The sequence below is a fragment of the Paralichthys olivaceus genome, chromosome 15, assembly GCF_024713975.1.
Source record: "Paralichthys olivaceus isolate ysfri-2021 chromosome 15, ASM2471397v2, whole genome shotgun sequence".
In the NCBI taxonomy this organism is placed as follows: Eukaryota; Metazoa; Chordata; class Actinopteri; order Pleuronectiformes; family Paralichthyidae; genus Paralichthys; species Paralichthys olivaceus.
Window position 1 is genome coordinate 18,234,573 of NC_091107.1, and position 19,834 is coordinate 18,254,406.

Here is a 19,834-nt window from a genome sequence, read left to right on the forward strand (position 1 = left end):
TTTATCGAAGCAAATTAACTAGATGAACTGGGCAGTCCAATTCAATTAGTGATTAAACAAGTTATGAGCTTTGATGTGGACTCAGTCATCTTTTTTAGGACACATGATTTAGGATGCCAATTCGAGATGCTCACGCCTTCACATGTCCTGACTATCAAAATTATCCAAAATGAAATGATCCAAAGTGGATCCCAATGGATTCTAATGTGTTAAAGTACACTTTGATCCATTTGTCTCTATTTTGGTTTGAACACAGAACTGCCAGGAGGATGAAACTGTACCTGATCTAAATCACACAAAGTATAATTTAGCTCCAGTTTGACTTTGGTCCTGAACTGGATCACTGTTCCACAGAAACAAGAGTGCCCATAATAGTAATAAAAAATATAAAGAGCTCTTCTCAAAAATCTTTTTAAAAGGTTAAAAGAAAGAAAATTAAAATTCAAGTAAAATCCGGAAATGCTCTCTCATAAAAGTGTGTCTTAAGAAGAGACTTAACTGAGTCAGCCACACTGATTTCCACAGACAAAACATTCCAGAGCCTTAGGGTCCTAACTGCAAAGACTCATATATGAGGAAAAAACTTGGTCCCAGAACTGACCCTAGGGTCACACTAACGTTAATAGTAGTAAACAGTCCTGCATAGGTCCACTTTTGCACCTGAAAAAAATAGACATCTCACCTGCTGCCTCCCTGTGTATTTTTACCAGTGCATGCATACAAATATATTTTTTACCCATTACACAAACCGTGGGTATCTGACGTGGTGCTGTTCTCTACACGTTGCCACCTGTTTGACAGTAAGTACAGTAAATAAAGATCTCTACAGCTAACTGTGCCTGAAGAACTCCCCTCTAATGAGACTTATTTAAAGAGTCGGCTTTGGAACACTGTGCTGTTGTGTAACATTTACTCAAATGAAGAAGTAGAAGCGATCAGTGGTACTGGTGGTAGTGGAAAGGAAAAGTGTGTGATAACATGCATATATGCATATACAGTGCCCATGTGACAGCAGCTTAAATTCTCTCAGCAGGTCACATGGGACTTTCTCTGCAGCACTGAGTTTGCATTTTCATCAAAAACTTGCTGAAGGGGAAGAGGAACACTCGCCCTCCCTGCAGGTGAAGTGAGTTGAACACATCAGTTAAACACTCGTCTGGCAGATAAACTAACCCTTTGTCTAATTCAAAAGCATGCACCTTCCATTTAGTCCAACTGAGAGAACAGCCATCCATCATGCTGGCAGGCATGTGACAGGAAGTATGATGATCAGTCATGTTCACAGAGAACAATAATTCATCTCCTGCTCACAGAGTAGTAATTAGGAGCAGACTACAAAGGGCAAAAACACAGTCCACCTTCAAGACAAAAAAAGAAAGGGAAAAGAGTTTTTTCAATGAAAACTGTTTTATTTAAAACAGAGGTAACTGTTGAGAAGTCAGCTCATAGTCTGCATCAGGCTATCTTACGTTAGAAAGGCAAGAAAAGGTGTTAGTGACACATGACATGTTAAAAATGTGAATAATTGCCAATGAGGTGTTGCACCAGTTGTTATTTCTGTTGCTGTGTTTGGAGAATAAGTAGATGCCCACATTTTGGGATGTGCAGTATCAAACTATTATACACTTCTGTGTTCACTATTGAGTTACCCTAGGTTTTTTAACAAATTTTCACAGAGAGTTGGACAAGGCACACTTACAAATGCTTAAAATAAGGCAAAAAATGAGGGAAGATAATTAAAATCCAACACAAACATTGTAGAGAATGCCATACAACGACCTCCACTTAATAGGCTGTTAGTTTTGATTGTTAACTACCACATATCTGATGTTGACCAATGCATGAATATCTACTTCACTTCCAGAGAGTGACAGTGGTATGCCTCAATATTACATTTTCACTGCGTGATTATCATGGCAAAAAGAATAGCAATGATAACATCAAGATGTTCATAGAAAGTTTCAATTAAAGTAATAATTAAATTAAACATCTATTATTTGGCAAATTAACTATGAGCAAAATACTAATAGTCCAGACACAAGGGTTGTGCAGATAGACAAGTGATCATATCCATAGGCCCAGACAATATTGTTTTCCCAATAAATTATTAAATTATTATTGTTCATAGTAGTAGTAATATTATTAAATCAATAATACATTTCAATTGGTCTCGCTTTCATGTCTACATTTCCCACATATAACCAACACGTATATGCAGGAATGCCACAGGCACACACCCACACACACCACTTTACAGACAGGACACATCAATTTCTTAGTCTGCTTTTAATTTTTAATTTTAGCAATTTTGAGATTTCGAATTGCAGTGTGATTAAAATAATCATTACAGAAAGACATTGAAATGATTTGAGGGGCACTGGGTTATTTACACAGTATTAACACGCAGTTATTGTCAATATCCCTTGTACTAAACCACTCATCTCATCTTTGGCAATAAGGCTAAATCAGACCTTGTTGTTTTTGTAAGAGAATACATACATTCATCTTATGTTAAGCATTACTAATTAAGTAAATTAAGCTTAACACGAAGCAGGAGAGTATGAGGCTAATTAATACAACACTGAGGGCTTTCTGAGAAGAAGGCAAAGAGAGGTCAGAAGGGGACGTGCTGCTTGTTGCTCGGAAGTGACCATGTGACTTTTGGAGACATAAAGAATTTTTTGTCAGCCGAGTTATCTTCCTGGTTCTGAGGTTACAATATGGCTTTTGTAGTCAAAGCAGCACTGAAAGATCTAAGTCACTTTGATCCCGCTTAATAGAGTTTGGTAAATGATCTCAGTATGGGAGCTCCGCCTCCTGCTCATGCACACGCACACACAGGCTCACTTACGCTTGTACACATACATAAAGAATCAGACGGTCACACAGGTAAAAGCTCTTCTTGCGGATCGCTGAGCTGGGCGTTCGAGCAGAAAAGTAGAATGTGTGCTTCCTCTCACAAGACTGCTCTGTGCTCACTGCAAATCTTGTTTTCTAATAGCATCGCTGTGCAGAGAGAACAAACTGATCTAAGACATGCCATACAAACAAGTATTTGCCTTGTCATACAGGAACCAAACAACGTATGTCAATTTACAATGGATTACATTAGATTGCTGGGAGGTGCAATAGCTGCGTATGTGCCAGAGTAGTGGGCACAAAGCCGTAGGAATAAAAGGTCTGAAAGAGTGACTGGGGGAGCCACAGGGAGCCAGAGAGAGGGAGGGAGTTTGTCTAAGAGCATTTATCTGTGGTATGGTGATGACTCTTTTCCTCCGACCTCTCAGCAAACTAAGCGCTTCCTGCCTTTCGAGTACATGTCGCCAATTTTGTCCTCCAAACTAAAGCACATGCAATGAATTACAACCGTTTTAAAGAGCTATCAAGAAACAAGAAAGGGCTGGTTAAAGGAGAAGAGGTGGTGGAGAAGGAGGAGGAATTCGAAGCTGCATTCCTGGGAGAAAGAGAAGCGAGACGAGCAGAGAAAAGATAAACTGAGGAGTCTTTGATGTAAGAGGGAGCAGAAAAGGCTGCTCCTGCCATTACAGGCAGAGCGCAAGTTAATACTGAGCGACTGCACGATTAAGTCAACACTGACACCATCTATGATGACATTTGGCTGAAAGGCATCCATTAACTGTCTGATTATATGACAGCAAGCACAAATATGTTCCCAGATGATTACAAACAGTGGAGGAGTTCAAATCAACACCAGTTCACAAACTGAAATTTATAAAAGAAACATAGGACTGCCAAACCATTAGTCCAAAGTCCATTAAAGTTGAGCTTTTATTAAACTTTGAGAAGTATGGTTGAAAAATATTTTGTCAAGAACAAAAGGAGGGACACACATGCTTATTAAACAATGACTTGACCATAAATCACATGAAAACTCATCTGTCTAGGAGCCAAAGATCTTAAGTTGAACTTCGAAAACCATCTTCAGATGGAGTGAGCTGTGATTTGGAGTGAGAGGGAAAGGAGCCCATTCTCTTTGGTAATGTCTCAAAAACTTCCATGAAACTGTAAGAAAAACACAGAATTCAGGTGTCTAGATAATCAACAAAATCCGTTTACACAAAATTAGTGGGTATACACTTCTTTTTTTAAACAAAGGTAAACCCATAATCCATCCAATCGTTTTTTGGAGACATTTTACTCAAAGCAAAAATGTCTCCCTGGTGTCCCTACACAAAAAGTAAGAGGGTCACTGAAGACACTGAAGACTCATAAGCTGTGTGGGGGCCACATAGACTGCAAAGGCCTGTCCTTTTCCTGCCCTTATAGCTGTTGCCTAACAACATATCTGCAGTTGGACACAACAAGAAGGTTTTATGATGCAGCCCCTGAATTGAAACAAACCTTTTGTCTGTACAAACCTTTGTGCCAATCCGTCAGTTAGATTCAAACAGATATTTCTTTGACCTGCTGGTGGTGCAAAATAAAAAGTCAGGGGTCCACCATTAGCTACACTTTATACAATGGCATCTCTTAGCTGTTGACATATTTCAGTCTGGAACAAGGTGGCAGGCAGATCAACACAGCTTTTCCGAGAGCCAAGTTGCTACTACAGCTTGAGATCTTAATGGTTAATAATGGTTGTATGTGTTTCATTTGCTACTTTTGAGTTTAGCAACCTAAAACAGATCAACAGAACAATATCTGGAAGCACTTAACTTACAGTTGTTTATGTTCTTTTCAAAAATATTCGTCAGATCTTGTTGAATACTGTCTATAGAGCACAGACCTCTCCACTTCAGCAGCAGCCATCTTGGTTGTTCCTCTGTCATCACATCAAATCCGCCCCTTTGTGATTGGCCCGATCAGTATAAGGGCAGATTGAAATGTATCTGAATGAGAGGGAGCTAGATCGACACAGCCAACCTTCCCACCAGTAGCATCTGAACTATCCAGCCATATGGTGCCATTGTCATCTGCAGCATGGTTCTCTTTAAATCTCTATAAATGTGACCTTGATCCCCAGGGAAGGGACAGCTTGACCTCCATGCTCGCTATGGATCAGCGGCCTTTTCTATGTGCTCCCAGTGGATCAATTTCAACTGGAAAGAGACAGGTGCTCCACTAGACGTGCACTGTCTGTACAAATTCAAAAAAGGTCACGCATGATACCCGTCGCTCTGGGAATGCAAAAATGCCAGGGTTCTCTCGACTGTTTATCACTATTTTACATAATTGAATTCCACTGATCTGGAACGTACCCTGGCCCAAACTGGCCCTGTCAGGTACAGTGCCAACAAAGAAAAATATAGGCATGTGTGAGAATGTTTGCATGTGGTCTTTTATAGTCAGCACTGACTCATTCCTCTCCATGGTAATGGATGCGTGGCCACATTATGGCACAACTTGAAAAAGCTGAGTACAGTGCTGCTCTTTCAGTGCAATGGTGGTTTCTTAGAGGGACAGACAATAAAAGTGCTCAGAAAGACGAGCGGGACAAAGTCTGTATCATGAACATTTCATTTATTTGTGCGATATTATGTGTATAAAAATTCTTCAACCACTCCTTGTGAGACCGATGAATTTAAAAAGCACGCGCACAACTTTGTACTTCTATCATATCGAGAACTCTCATTGGCATAATGCATTCCCTAGCCCCTTACCCTAGCCATAACCATCACAACCACAAGCCTTACCCTAATCCTTACCCTAACCTAAACCTGAGTCTAACCCTTACCCTACAGGCAAGTCATAGACCTCAAAAATCCCATTGAAAGTGTTTCAGAGAGTGAGGGCGGGCCAAAATGTCCTCACTTTCCCAAAATGTCCTCACTCTATAAGGTCTAGGCTCAAAATGGTCCTCAAATATATCTTTACAAATACACACACATAGTGGTGAGGACAAGCCCTCACTTTAATGTGAAATTTTATAATGCTTGTTTCTGCTCTCATGTTCCTTTTTTACTTCTCTGTTCTCTCCAACTCGCCCTTTCTGTGGGCCGGTTCAAGGATTAGTCCAGTAGTAATGCCTTTACCGTGTGTCTGTGTGCATGTGTTTTGTATGCTCTATGTGTGTGCTACACAAACATGGAATTAAGTATGTTACTCTTTCGCACAAGTGTCTGAAGGAGTGAGTGAAGCAGTGATAGTGACTGTCTACAGAGGTAGCAGAGACCTTCCTCTGTTATTTGCACGAGGAGAGCTATGAAAGGTTGACAAGAATGTGTTGTATAACATTCAAGAATTCCAGACCTGGTCTAATGACTTAAAAAGAAGGGGGCCGGCAGGATTAAGAGACTTGCCATGTTTCCCTGACCTGCCTCTCCCATCTTCCCAGTGCTGCGGAGATGGTAAGACACATCTCAACAGCCATCTCTTGTGGAAGAGGGTGGACAAGACAGCGCTAGCCCCTGCTTCCTGTGCTCCAGGCTGCAGCTTTGTCAGATGCCTGCCCAGGAGAAACCATTACTCCAGAGCTGGTCTGATAGCTTGGACACACATGGGGGTGTGTTCGGGGAGGGCGCCAGAGGCAACACAGAACAGTGGTCTCACATCGCTATAGAGGAAGGAGACGTCAGAAAGCAATAGCAGACAGGTTGAGCTTATGAACATATGGGAATACAAAAGACAAACATGTCCTGACAGCAGATCTGTGGGCCACATAAAAGAATGTGAATAATATCTCCAATGACAGCAGTGAGCATGTTTTTTATGTTATATGCTGGATTTCAAGGCTACGACTGACCCTGAATGTCCTCCATTTCTACACAAACAGCACTTAATTGCTCTTCTTTAACTGTCACTGTGGCAAAGCAGACGGAAATTGTGAGCTTATGGCTTATTTGATTCATTCCTTTATGTAACTGCCAATTTCAGTAAGTGCCAGAAAGGATGCATGGGGACGTGACTGTGCTGCTGTGTGTGTTGAGGTCTCATATGGCATCCATACCAGCAGACATGGCAGAGCTTTGCATGATAGACATAGTTGCTGTAAATGTAAACTGAGGACTGCAGCAAAACTCAGAGCATGATCCCTTCCTGTCCTACTGTAAGAATCAGACCTCAGTGAGTGCAGCTGCTTGCCAAACTTGAAACTAGTTCCAGATTCATCAGCAAGCAAATAACTGGAGGAAAATAAAATGACAGCAAAGAACTAACTTCAATGTGAAAATGTAGCACTTAACATTAAGTCTAATCCCATATGCAACAATTTTACTGAAAATGTTATTTTCAATGTTACAAATCATCCACACACCCATTATGGGAAACATATCAAACTGGCCAGAAAATGAAAAAAAAGCCTTTGAAAGCTTGAAATCTAATGAATTAAAGGTTTTACATGAGTCAAACTAATTTTTGAACCATTGCATAATGTTGCAAAATCCCAATAACCCAGTATAAAACATGTGATCTGACTGTAATTCAGCCAAGAGCAAACAGAATGAATGTCCTTGCCTCCAGGATCCCAAAAAAATAATTTATTTTTTTCTTTTTTTTCCCCGATCAGAGCTGCAGGACAAGACTATCAAAAATCATTCACACGTTCACCTAAAGATTGGCCAATCTCAATATACGTGTACCAGTTTTCAGATAACCATTTACAAAATAGTGAAAATAAATTTTTTAACTTATCAAAACATTATGCAAGGCTTCAAATCTTGGTTTCGATCATTCAAAATCTTTTTTCCTACATTTCAAACATTCTAACAGAGTTTCAACCTTTTATAGGCTTCAGAATAAAGTATGATATTTATCCCATAGCAGAATGCTACACACTATATATCAAATCCTCCAAAAGCTTAATGGATTTGGAGACTCGTTCAAAGAACATTGAGTAACCCCAAGCAAACCAGAAATATGAGATTTCAATTAAAATCTAAATACTCCAGGCTACTGCACACACTTCAGGAAAACCTTCAAAATCTATTTGTCACAGGTACAGACTGTGTACAGCAGTGAGTCCAGCAATGTAAAGCAGCGAGGAGCCCCAAGGAGCCCTGGACAGGATGTTATCTCATCCAGGGAGATAGGAAGTATGTACAAAAAAAATCTAGAGGGAGGGGGAGGACAGGGCCCATTTGGGAAGTGCAGAGTAAACAGTCTCGGTTTTTAATCATCCCGGCTCACGTTCGGAACTGGACTCACTTTGATGTTCTCCCTCAGCGCCCCCCCTCCGCCCTCCCATCCCTCGATCCCAAACGGCTGTGCTGAGGGCCAGCCAGGGGGGAAACATGCAGAAAGTGTCCTCGGACAGTCGAGGGAGGCACACAGTGTCTTGTGGGACACCGAGAAGGGAGATGAAAGAATGCAAAGTGCAGAGTAAACTGGTGTTCAGTCAATTGCTAGGCCTGCCTTAATTATAGCTGGTGTATTTAAGTGAGCTCTCAAAGGTCAATGCAAAATTTCAAAGTAAAAAGCTACAAAAATACAACGTGAGAAAAGAAAAAGTCCGAACTGTCTTTAATTGAAAACAGGTGGAATTTTTATGATGTCTTTTAATCGGGTACAATGCCTGTAGGAAGATAAAGAATTGACAATCCTTTCAAGTTTGAGGTTTTCCCTCAAGCCTTTGCACTTCTCTTGTACTTGTATTTGTCCAAATAGTGCTGGCCAGACCCCAGCCAGTGTTCCAATGAACGTGTTCATTCAGAGGACAGGGCAAACTTCCAGGGAGATCACAGTTTTAATAGATCAGAGGGAAATGCGCACCAAAGCGAAGCCTCATCGCTTGAATACACAGACAGAGACTGAGAACCTTTCCAACACCCTCTACTTTGAGTCTGGACCTTACATGCATTACCAGACGGGATTAAAACAGATTCTCGTAGTAAAAGCAACAGCTCATGCTCTATCTTTAGAAAAGGTTATACCTCCAAAATTTAATTTAGACTAACATGTTTCTAAAATGCCAAGTATAAACTGTATCTTATCAAAACTGGTTGCCATGTTTCAGCATGGTTCAGAGTAAAATCTGGAGGAGCTTCTGTAACTCCTTCTTGGTACTTTGCCTGACTACCAGACGAAACTTTTGCCCCACAATAGATATCTAGAGCTCTGGTTTCATGGTTATTAAGATGCATTAATCGGCTGGAGAGCACTATCACAGCGGACAGATCGTAATCTGTGATTGAAAGGGGACATTGTGAGGCAGCGTATATATCTATGGATCTCCACCTCCTTTCCAGCCTTCAATCCCCTCGTCCACTGGAAGACAAGAACATTAAAGCAGCGACTGCAGAGCAGCTTGCCTAGGCAATAAGGACCTGTTCGAACAGGCCTGCGCTGTACAAAGAGCATCCTGCAGCACAACACCACCTCTGTGCACTGTGGGAAGAGAGAGTTGGACAAAACTATACCTTCCAAACCTTGAACAGAACCACAATCACTGGTCTGACTTAGAGAAACAAGAAAGCAAGGGTTCAGACAAAACCAACTGCTGACATTTCAGCCTGCAAAAGAAAAAAAGAAAAAAGACCGGGATCTTATCAGTGGAGGTTTAGACTGTCGCCATCCTGACTGTGGTATAGATGCAAGTATTAGCTGGCCCTGGTGGACTTTCCTTCACACTTACAGGGGAATATGCGCAGATATCACTTCTACAATCTTGATCAAGTATCAACAACCATGTGCCAGATTAATATGCACTGTACCTTAGTATGTACAGCATGTTGCTGAAGCTTTCTTCTGAGACCTGGTGAAATCGGATTACTATCTTTTTGTGAATTTACACAAAAGTTATATTTTGTCCTGTACAAAAACTGTGCAAGGTTTTATGGAGGGAGATATAAAAAATCCTGGAAATCCCAGAAGTCTCTCTGATCTCAGCTGCTCAGTGTTTCACCTCAACATGTTTCCAAGATCCCACACAGGCACATTAAAGTGACACAGTTTTAATTGGAGAGGCATACAGCACCAACTTTTCACCATCCCTAATACTGGGCTTTCTCTGTGGAGAAGCCATGTAAATCCTTATCAATTATGGCAAACTGACGCATCTGGCTCACCATTCACAAAACCTCCCACACCTGGTGAGTGAAGAGAGACAAGACCCTACAATGCTGCAATCTGTCGTCCTGTTTCTTTGGAAACAGCAAATAAATTGACGCAGGCGGGCTTTATGGCCCTGGTCCCTTAATCCACTCCTGAATCCTAAATATGCACATTGAATAGACTACAAAATTAACATTCACAAGGTAGTGACATGCTATTTTCTAAATGGTAAAAAAAAAAGAGTTATATATTTATATGGGTTGAAACATGATTTGCGGTGTTGATTAGTATTCCTCGACCACACCTTGGTATCAAAAAATGTTGGAAGAACATTAGAAGTCATAAATAGTAACTGCAAAACAAAGCTGTCGCCTCAGAAAAGATACACCTATGAAAGTTGGCAACCTTAATCAAACCACTATTTTTTTTCAGGGAAGTAAAAATAGACTGAAAACAAACTAACCTCAATAACAGATGTGTGTCATCACTATTGTTCAAGGAATTTAGATATTCTGTCATCACACGCTGAGGGCTGAGTGGAAAGGGTAGTACTGTGTACTGTAACCCATAGTCACTGCAGTATTTTGATGGCATAGAGCAACAAGTTCAGGTGTTAACATCATCTGGTTTTAATCAGGCAGGGGATGCTGTGTAAACAGCCTTTTTTAGCTTAGAGAAACATGTGGCGCCAACAGTCACTCCACAGAGGGATTGATGCACTGAAAGACAGGACAGTGTGGTAGTGAAAACTAATTGTCGAAATGATGCTTTTTACATATGCCACAATAAAATGGGATTTTAATGTGAAATGATGTGTCCCCAGTTGGTATCGTCCAGCAGTAATGGGAGTAGGGATGAGTCCTGTGGATCTCCTGATGGTTCAATATTTGTTCAATATTCTACCATGAGAGAACAGTTAAGTAATATTCTACTGATCTGTGCCAGTCTCTGTTTTGTGTCCACACAGTAGAACTTAAGTCAAACACATGATCAACTCTACAACAGGTGCCCACCCACCAACAACCTCCAGGAATCGACTTTTCAGGTGTTTGGACATTTCTGAAGTGTGGGGATGAGAAGCCCTGTTGTGATCATACAGAGTAGAGTAAATATGACATCTTACCTGCATTAGTTTCCCATCCGCGTAACCGGCACTTCCTCCCACGAACACCCCCTCCAGGGTGATGGGCTTCCCCGTCAGCTCGTTCTTCAGCAGTGTCACCTTGATGACCGCTCGGAGGACCGGCCGCTCGGACTCCAGGCCCGGCTGGCCCAGCACCACCTGCAGGGCCGCCATGAGAAGCCACGGCCAGAGCCCGGCCAGGCGCCGCTGGGGGACGGTCATGGCCTCGGCTGCAGCGGCGGTGCCCGGCCGCACATGGTGGACTTCAAAGCAGGCAAGCACCGCGGATCAAAACAAGACAAATATGTACACACGTCCCACTTCTTTTCTGCCTCGGCGATTACTGAGAAGTAGATGCGATCCAAGTGTTTAAAGCTGGAGGACTGCCAGCATAACTCAAAGTCATAACTCAAACTCCCATTCAGCACCGGAGTTAATATTCAAACTGTACACGGTGCAGAAATGCGCGTCGCTCAGTGCCCACATGGAGCCGGCCGCATCGTCTCCATAAAACTGATCCGATCCCTGATTTAACGGTGAACTTTTATCCAGTGTCATTAATGTGGGTAACGGAGCAGTGCACTCACACATGCACCGTGAAGACGCGTCGTGTTGTGTTAGGAAGTTTGTACTGGTTCCCCGCAGACGCACAACGAATGTCCTCATGTGGAACGCGTTGGCCTCACGCTCCAACTGTTGTATCCTTTACGCAGAAGAAGGGCAGGTCCCGGCACCAGCGATGCGTCGATCTTCACCCGTGTCCCGACTGCTGAGAGTTATCGATCGTTATTAAAAGCAGTGCGCACCGGCCACTGTGCCGCGCGGTCACGTCTGCGGACCGGACACGAGTTGACAAACGGCGTCAGAAGGCAGCTCGTCCCGGCGGCGCCACATTTTCTAGATAAATCCAGAGAAAACACAGAGGAGCTTGAACTTCAAAGGCTTGGTTACAGGTTGCCGCCGGAAACTCATGAGGCGTGTTGACCCACAATGGAGAGACAGAGGGTCGGATCGAACTTTCACAACCACGGTGAACGACAAGAATCAAACCCACGGAGTCAGTACATCGTTGTAGCAGATGGACAGTTGACTCACTTGACTTATATCTCAGTGGCTACGCTGACTTCTGTAGCAGAGCCATCAACCTCTCCTCTGCGTTCAAACCTGATCACTGGCACAAAAAACAAAGAGAACACAGGAGGAGAAGACAGGACGGACAGAGGAGGAGGAAAAAAAGGACATTCCCGAGTCCAGTGGCTCCGCTGCCCCGAGAGAGAGAATTGGACCCGATCCTCCAGAGGACAGAAAGTGAGTCGCTTGTCAAAACAATCTTCGGCGAGAAGGGAGAAGAAAGTCTGGAGGAAAAGTGAAGTAAAGTTCTCCAAAGTCCTCGTGATTCCAAAGTTGATCAAGAGGAGAGACGCAGTGTGCAGTAATGTCACCGTCTCTCTCTCTCTCTCTCTCTCTCTCCTGGGAGCTCATTGACGGCCTCTACCTGCTCACTGTCCTGATGCCTTCACGTGTTGTAGGAGTTTGGGACTTCCTAATAAAAAAAAGAAACTCGACCAAAAAAGCAACAATGCGTTTGGAACGGTCTGAGAAGTCATCTGACCCAATTGTGATGCTGGGAGCTCATATATGCTACTGACGTGATGTAAAGTAAGACTCGCAGCTGGAATTCGCTGTCTCTGTCTCCAGTCAAACTTACGTCCCACGGGCTTCGATTTGTAGGCTGCGCCACACAACACTGAGTTCGAACAAGAAAAACAAAAGTTGTGGAAATTTAATAAAGGAGCTTCCGAGTAGCACGTGAAGGCAGCATTAAATTCGGAGGGAGGAGCAGCAGAGCGGAGCAAGAATTAGTGAGTGGCTCCCTCTAGTGTCCAAAATCCTACACAACCACCATAGGGCTCCTTCAGCCAGCTGTCAACAAGACTATACTGAATAAAAACAACAAACCAGCTGATGATCTAATCTGTATTTAATTTATAAATAATACTTGAACACTCGTGCCTTAAAAAACACTGAATCAAATGTTTAAAAACACAGCAGCTACTATAGATATATTAAAACTAAAAGGTGTAATATGAATACCACCATCATCTTGACACTACCACAAACAATCACTCAAATTTAATAATATTTTCATAAAATTATTTATGATCTCCACCATAACAGGAGTTTGTTATAACAACTCAACTGTGTTATTAAAGTGCAAGTAAAAATGTGCATATTAGAATGGGGCAAGGAGTTTAAGTAAGCTCACTGCTGCAAATATATAGATGTACATATGTAAATATCAAAAGTTGGTAAATATTTTTAAAAATGTAGGAAAACCTTTGCTTCAGACTTTAAAAATGTTAAATGGTACCAATGTACCATGGTTCAAGCAATTCTAATTATTGAAAAAGCAAAAGACTTAAATTAATTATTAATAACAAAATCTACATGCAACTATTTTTTTCACAATGTTTTTCACAAGAACTAAATGATAGTCCTCACACTGACACAACAAACATACCCAACAAATCACGTGTGGAGATTGAAGTCTGGTAATAGTGTAATCTTCCCTGACACATACTGAAGACTCCCTGTCACTTTCCAACATGTTGAGATCTAAAATGAGAAACATGACCAACTATCAGTGAACCTGATGCAGTGATGACTTTTTAACATGCATTATTTTTTTCCCTTTACTAGTTTAACCCTGAACATGCTTCCTAAATATTCATCAGTGTCTTACCTAAAGGTTTACAGCACTTCTTCTGTAGCTGATGTCCTTAACCTGACTGAGATCAAAGTGAATGTCTTCAACCTTGACAACTAAGAACTCGTTGCCCTTTGCATCAACAATGGTAACCTTGGCAGGACACAGAGGAAAGCACAGCAAACAATGTACAAATCTTCTACGGAGCTGTTACACACCCTGTATTAAATGTCATATAAAATATAAAGACTGCAAACTGCTGCACAGACCATGTCAAGTCTTCCCTGGCAAAGTTTCTTGCCTTTAGAAAAAGATGAGGCTAAATGTTTTCAGGAAATCTACAATGTTGAAGCTTACCGCATTTATGACATCTTCCGGCATGTGCTCAGTCACTGAAACCACAGATTCCTCTTGCTCACTGTACGTAGATCCATTCTTATCTTGAATGATGGTTTGAGGGTTGGCTGTCATGGTGCTGGCAGAGCTGCTGCTCAGAATGCTATAGCTGGTGCTGGGGGACAGCTCTGACACATGGACTGGCTTCTCTGAGCTCACAACTCTACTTGGTGGAGCTTGCATCACTTTATCAGCAACCTGGAACATGGAGTTCAAGTTAATGTCATATTATTTCACCCACTGGTTTTTCTTATTCTGTAACTCCTGGATCTCTTCAACATGACACAACATACAGTGAAATAAAAGTGCAAGTTTTGAACACATGTAAAAATAAAACATAGTATCTTTCCTGATTCATCACAGATTTGTTGAGTGTAAAGTCAGTGATTACATGACAGAGTGAATACCTACCTGGAAATAACCATGGGGCGTGGGTGACCACGTCAGAAGCCCATTCTCTATCATATGTGAAGCCGCATGGTGCAGTTGGTAGTACTCGTAGACTTCAAGAAAAAGAACAAAGCATTACAATATACATCATAAAATGTCGTCTGGGGTGTTGCACATTAGGTTGGGTTAATTGGAGACTCTAAATTGACCGTATGTGTAAATGTAAGAAAAAACCGTTGTATGTTGGTCCTGCAATACACTGACCCTTACAAATGAGCAGCACAGATAATGGATGGATGGTTTATCCTGTTACTATTGGAGTCTACATTTTTTGCATAGATAATCAAAAACATTTTCTCAACACACAGATACATATTGGTGCATTTTAGAAAGAGTATAATGTACAAATTAGGTGATGTTACAAAGTGTGGTTCATAAATCGCTTTCTAACTGGTTAACTCAAGTCTTGCTCACATGGGGGATTAAAGCCAGGCAGATACTGTGCAGCTTGAGCATTATAAGTGGTGAAGTCTGGATTCCCATAGTTCACACAGGCCATGAAATCCCCCTGGAGGTGCATGGCATCGGAAGTTGACGATACTCTTGTGTAGCAGTGGCTTGGAAATACAATTCCAGCTGGTAAAGGTGCACCAATATCGAGGGCCCTGCTCAGGTGTCGTGGTGGGGCTGGGGTTCCAGTGTGTGGATTGTAAGGATGAGTTGGCTCCTGATTCATGGGGCCCGGTAGTGAAGTGACTGCAGAGACAGGGAAACACAAGCAACCTTTTAGAAAGTATCAGTCATGATCATGGTGTAACTTACATCATTAGGAACATGACAAAAGCCCAATATATACAGATGGAATGCTTAAGCATTATGCAAGCACAGTTTGGATATATATATATATATATACATATATACACACACACACACAATACAATGTATACAATGTACAATAATTCCAAAGATGTCGAATCCCCTTATGACAAAGAAATTAGCTTTTGTAGGATATTACTGTAAATAGTTTAAGCACTAACTTTATTAGAAATATCTATTATTATAAAGAAAACACAAATACAACCATATATATGGAACTTGTATGATGAAAAGAAGCATTTTCTTTTATGTAACGTGAGCCTAAATGCACATATTCTTTGCACTGTGTATTCTGTAAAATAAAAGTTTTCATATAAGCATATATTGGCAAATATAAACTGATACCTATATGTCTAAGAAAGGCTAATATCACCTGTTATCATCGGCCCACCTGGCTCTACTTTCAAATTAAATAAGTGTATGTGACATTTATCATGATAATTATTGATATAGACTGATATGAACATTCTGGTCATATTGCCCAGCCCTACTTGGTTTGAATGGAAAGTTATAAAGGAATAGGCTTTAGAGTGATTCTCAAAGTACGGTTGAGTTAGCGGGTCCCTGACAGGCTTAATAAATAATTTACCTTCACCATTTTATTCACTTGCCTTTTTTCCCATCTTTGTGTGTGGCACCACAACCTTCTCTGTGTCCGTTCAAGGGCCTGCATCTCACAGTCAGACCAGCTTGTAGCTTGGCCTTGTTGTTGGCAGTGAGTCTCCTCAGAGTGGCAACAAGTTCAGGGTGGTTTCTCTTGAAGTTGCTGTGGTAGAAGTGACGAAAGTGCCCAGACACCCCGGCAGGATGAATTCTGGTTATAACAGCCAAGTTTGGTTTCCTGAAGCCGTACAGGTTCAGCTGTCGGACAAAACTGTTGAAGTTGGTTGTTCTGAAGGTGTCAGCTTTGTGTGAGCTGCTGCTGCGGGTGGTGCTGCTGGTGCTGCTGCTGGGGTCGGTGCTGCTGCTGCTGCTGCTGCTGCTGGTGGTGCTGCTGCTGCTGCTGCTGCTGCTGCTGCTGCTGCTGGGGGTGGTGCTGCTGCTAATGCTGCTGCTGCTGCTGCTGCTGGGGGTGGTGCTGCTAGTGGTGCTGAGGTTGGCGGGGGAGGAGGATGGAGACAGGATCTGCCCCTCAAAGAGCTTCTGGTCAATGATGATGACCTTGCCAAGGCTGTCCCAGTAGATGGCTTCATTGGCCGGGTTGTTCACCAGATGCCATAGTTTACCAGGGAAATAATGAGTACTGATGTTTTCAGCAAGTTGACTTTCACCAGCATCCATGCTTTAGTATGCAGACCTGGAAACAGAGGTGATACTAATTAACATGGGCTAATCAGGTCAACTCTCAGCAGTTAGCTTTAGTTAGCTAATAATCCAGCACAACACATTTACAACCAGTCCTGCAGCTAACTATGAGGTAGCTCAATTTAGCTCAGATGCTACACCTTCAAAACATTTACTTGGAGTGTCTAACTTTAAAAAAAACGACAACAACAATATATTTTAGATTTAACAAGATGGAAACCCCATTAAGTTAACCCAGTATTATTAAAACTCATCATATTAATGACTGTTGACTAAAAAGATTATTAGCTGTACTCTAATAAGTACGGAAGCCCTAAAGGGTCATACATACATACATTTTATACCACCCGTTTTCCCGTGATAACGAGAAAAAGATCTCGTTATCACGAGAAAACGGAAGGATTATCTCGTTATCACGAGAAAACGATCTTTGTTATATATATTTTTCTCGTTATCACGAGAAAACGATCTTTGTTATATATATTTTTCTCGTTATCACGGGAAAACGGAGGAAAATTATCTCGTGAAAACGGGTGGAATAAAATGTATGTATGAATGACCCTTTAGGGTTTCCGTACAAAATGCTAACTTGTGACATTAGCTCTACTCAGTTAGCATTAGCTAGTAACGTTAGCTCATCAATTGCTCGCTGTGTATCTGGATGTATCTTTGCACAGTAACGTTAGAGAACATTCTGTCCATATTCTTTTGTATTTCTGGGTCAAGTTTTGCTGAATGGAAAATAAAAACGAACATAATCGTACCTGGGTCACAAATGCAGACTCTGTCCTGATCCTGGAGAACTGTGGGAAGTTCAGGTGCCGTTGAAACAGCTGAGGCGCAAACGTTTCTCTCCACAGTCAAACGACTGCGGTCAAGTGAGCAGACGTTCGTCTTTTCCTGATTTCAAGTTCGCCCGCATTACAGAATGTAGGTAGTCCATGATACGGAGCGAGCCAATCTTTCATGCTACTGTAAAATCTCTTTGATCCATAATTTCTAACAAAGGCTTGTACACTTGATCTCAGGACCATCCTGACTGTTCACTCACTCAGTATCAAGCATATTTACTGTATCATTTTGGAGAAATTCAGCCTCAAAGTTCATTATTTTGAATTGAAAAAGGCATTATGCCCTTTATTTACTTTACTGTAAAATCCCTTTGATCCATTATTCCTGACAAAGGCTTGTACACTTGATCTCAACCGTCATGTCGGCATCCACTCGTACTGAGCCACAACACAGTTTAACTACACTACATGAAGAGCTGCATTCAACATGATGATGTGTAATATCTACACACTTCATGTGATTAGATTGTTGTAGGCCTGCATGAAATGATGGGCTAATGGTTGATCAGACGATAGAACGATAGATAGACAGATGGATAGATAGATAGATAGATCGATAGATAGATGGTATTATTGTTTGGACTCAGAGTTCAGGAAAAATGACATTGAATGTGAATGAATATGAACATAACATTGAAACAAATACAAACGAAACCACACAAAAATATATAAACATATAACTAATGCATTAGTATTAACAAAACCAAGATGATTTCATTGAGTTTTGTTAATTAAGGTCAGCAAATAAATGTATACATAAAATGTCTTATAGACATCTTGGAAAGTTAAATAAATCCTGCAGCCACAAACATTTCACACCACAAAACCATACCATAAAATGTCTATTAAGTGACATCATTATAAGAAACTTATACATTTCTTGAAGTTTGCTTTGTTTTTTGGGCAGTTGACTCAATGGGATGGATGCTTGGATGGATAGATGGATGGATGGATGTTCCGATGGATGGATGTTTGGACGGATGGATATTTGGATGGATGGATGCATGGACAGATGGATATTTGGATGGATGGATGGATGTTTGGATGCATGGACACTTAGAAGTTTGGATGGATGTGGAGTATTTTCCACAGTACACATGTAACCTCTTCATAATGGAGACAGCAGAGGAGTGACTAATAACTGTAATGATCCTTCTGTTCCATTGAATTGAACATACATTATAATTAAGCAGCCATCATTTAAAACATTAATAACTCCTGTGCATTTCTGATGTAATGTGAATATAGTTGACTGTGAACATGCTTTATCTCATATATGTCAAATATTAGTTCAGGTTCCACATGTATTGGGATGAAAGTGGTATCATTGAATGAATCCTATTAAATTTTAACTTTGTTTTTGTGTTGCTTGATATGTGTTTCTTTAATTGCTTTGTTATTGTTGGTTTGAGGATGTACTGTTATATTTTGTGTCATATTGTCATATGTGCTGTGTGTTGTATGCCTATATCAGATAAAGTATTTGGAATTTGTGAATATGTTCATTATGAAATGTTAGCGGAGTAACGATAACTAAAATGTAATATTACCTCAAAGTAAGGATCAGAAAGGAATTTCCATACACAGGGAAATGTAGTGTATTTTTATTTTCCAATTTTGAGAATATCTCAGGAGTAGACAGTCGTCAGGTGGTGGAGACCCTCTCGATCTCCCACCTGGCTGCTCCAACCACACAGGCGGGCTGAAGGTGGAGCTTCTGATCCTCAGGAAAACACTGGGAGGGGATGGCACCAACTCCTGTGTCCAGGTTTTTTCGATTCGCCATTTTATTTCCTGACCAAAATATAAACCAAAAAAAGACAGACTCTGTTTTTAATGAACTTTGCGAGTGCAAAATTAGCAACATGGATAAGTAGGAAAAACAAAATGGCTGGAGAATGCTGGACTGATCCATTGTGCTGTCTGAGGGGTTTGGTGGCAACTCCTGTGAGGATTGAACATGCGTTCTGCAGACTGACTGTTACATGCTGGATAATATGGATAGTTTCAGGGCCTTGTGTCTGCAGCTTCTTCTTCTTCTTTAATTGATTTATTGGCAGGTGGCAACTAATGTCCAGGTGCATTACTGCCATCTACTGTTTAATTCATGATGAAGGACAAAGATTCAAAGGAAACACATCAAAAAAAATGTAATTTGATCAAAGCCACATTTGTTGCATCAGTCTCTATGATCAAATTGGACATTAAAACCATTATGAAATTAAAGCCTGCAATCTT

At 41.2% G+C, this 19,834-nt stretch overlaps 2 protein-coding genes across 3 annotated transcripts in view; both read right to left on the reverse strand.

Annotated features, from left to right (window-relative positions):
- The window catches only part of LOC109628733 (E3 ubiquitin-protein ligase RNF43), an 81,583-nt gene extending 68,046 nt beyond the window's left edge, over positions 1-13,537 (reverse strand). For both annotated transcript variants that reach the window (XM_020086052.2, XM_020086051.2), the window contains exon 1: positions 11,072-13,537. In XM_020086052.2, coding sequence (XP_019941611.2) covers positions 11,072-11,293 — 222 coding nt within the window. In that variant the 5' untranslated portion in view covers positions 11,294-13,537. The remainder of the gene's footprint in view (positions 1-11,071) is intronic.
- Positions 13,538-13,550: 13 nt separating this feature from the next.
- On the reverse strand, positions 13,551-19,697 carry hsf5 (heat shock transcription factor family member 5). The gene is made up of 8 exons (XM_069510063.1): positions 19,147-19,697; positions 17,510-18,751; positions 16,052-16,737; positions 15,039-15,320; positions 14,586-14,677; positions 14,136-14,372; positions 13,815-13,931; positions 13,551-13,687 (listed from the first exon to the last, which is right to left on the reverse strand). Exons 3-7 carry the CDS (start codon positions 16,719-16,721, stop codon positions 13,815-13,817), a joined length of 1,398 nt encoding a protein of 465 aa, XP_069366164.1. The 5' UTR covers positions 16,722-16,737; positions 17,510-18,751; positions 19,147-19,697; the 3' UTR covers positions 13,551-13,687.
- Between the last annotated feature and the right edge of the window lie 137 nt (positions 19,698-19,834).

Excerpts from the sequence above, each read along its gene's own strand:
- hsf5 (XM_069510063.1), bottom strand. The coding sequence starts at position 16,721 with ATGGATGCTGGTGAAAGTCAACTTGCTGAAAACATCAGTACTCATTAT. Across the intron at positions 14,373-14,585 it reads CGCCCCATGGTTATTTCCAG|GTTGCTGATAAAGTGATGCA; the intron begins GTAGGTATTCAC and ends TCCATGTTCCAG. Across the intron at positions 13,932-14,135 it reads CGGAAGATGTCATAAATGCG|GTTACCATTGTTGATGCAAA; the intron begins GTAAGCTTCAAC and ends TGTCCTGCCAAG.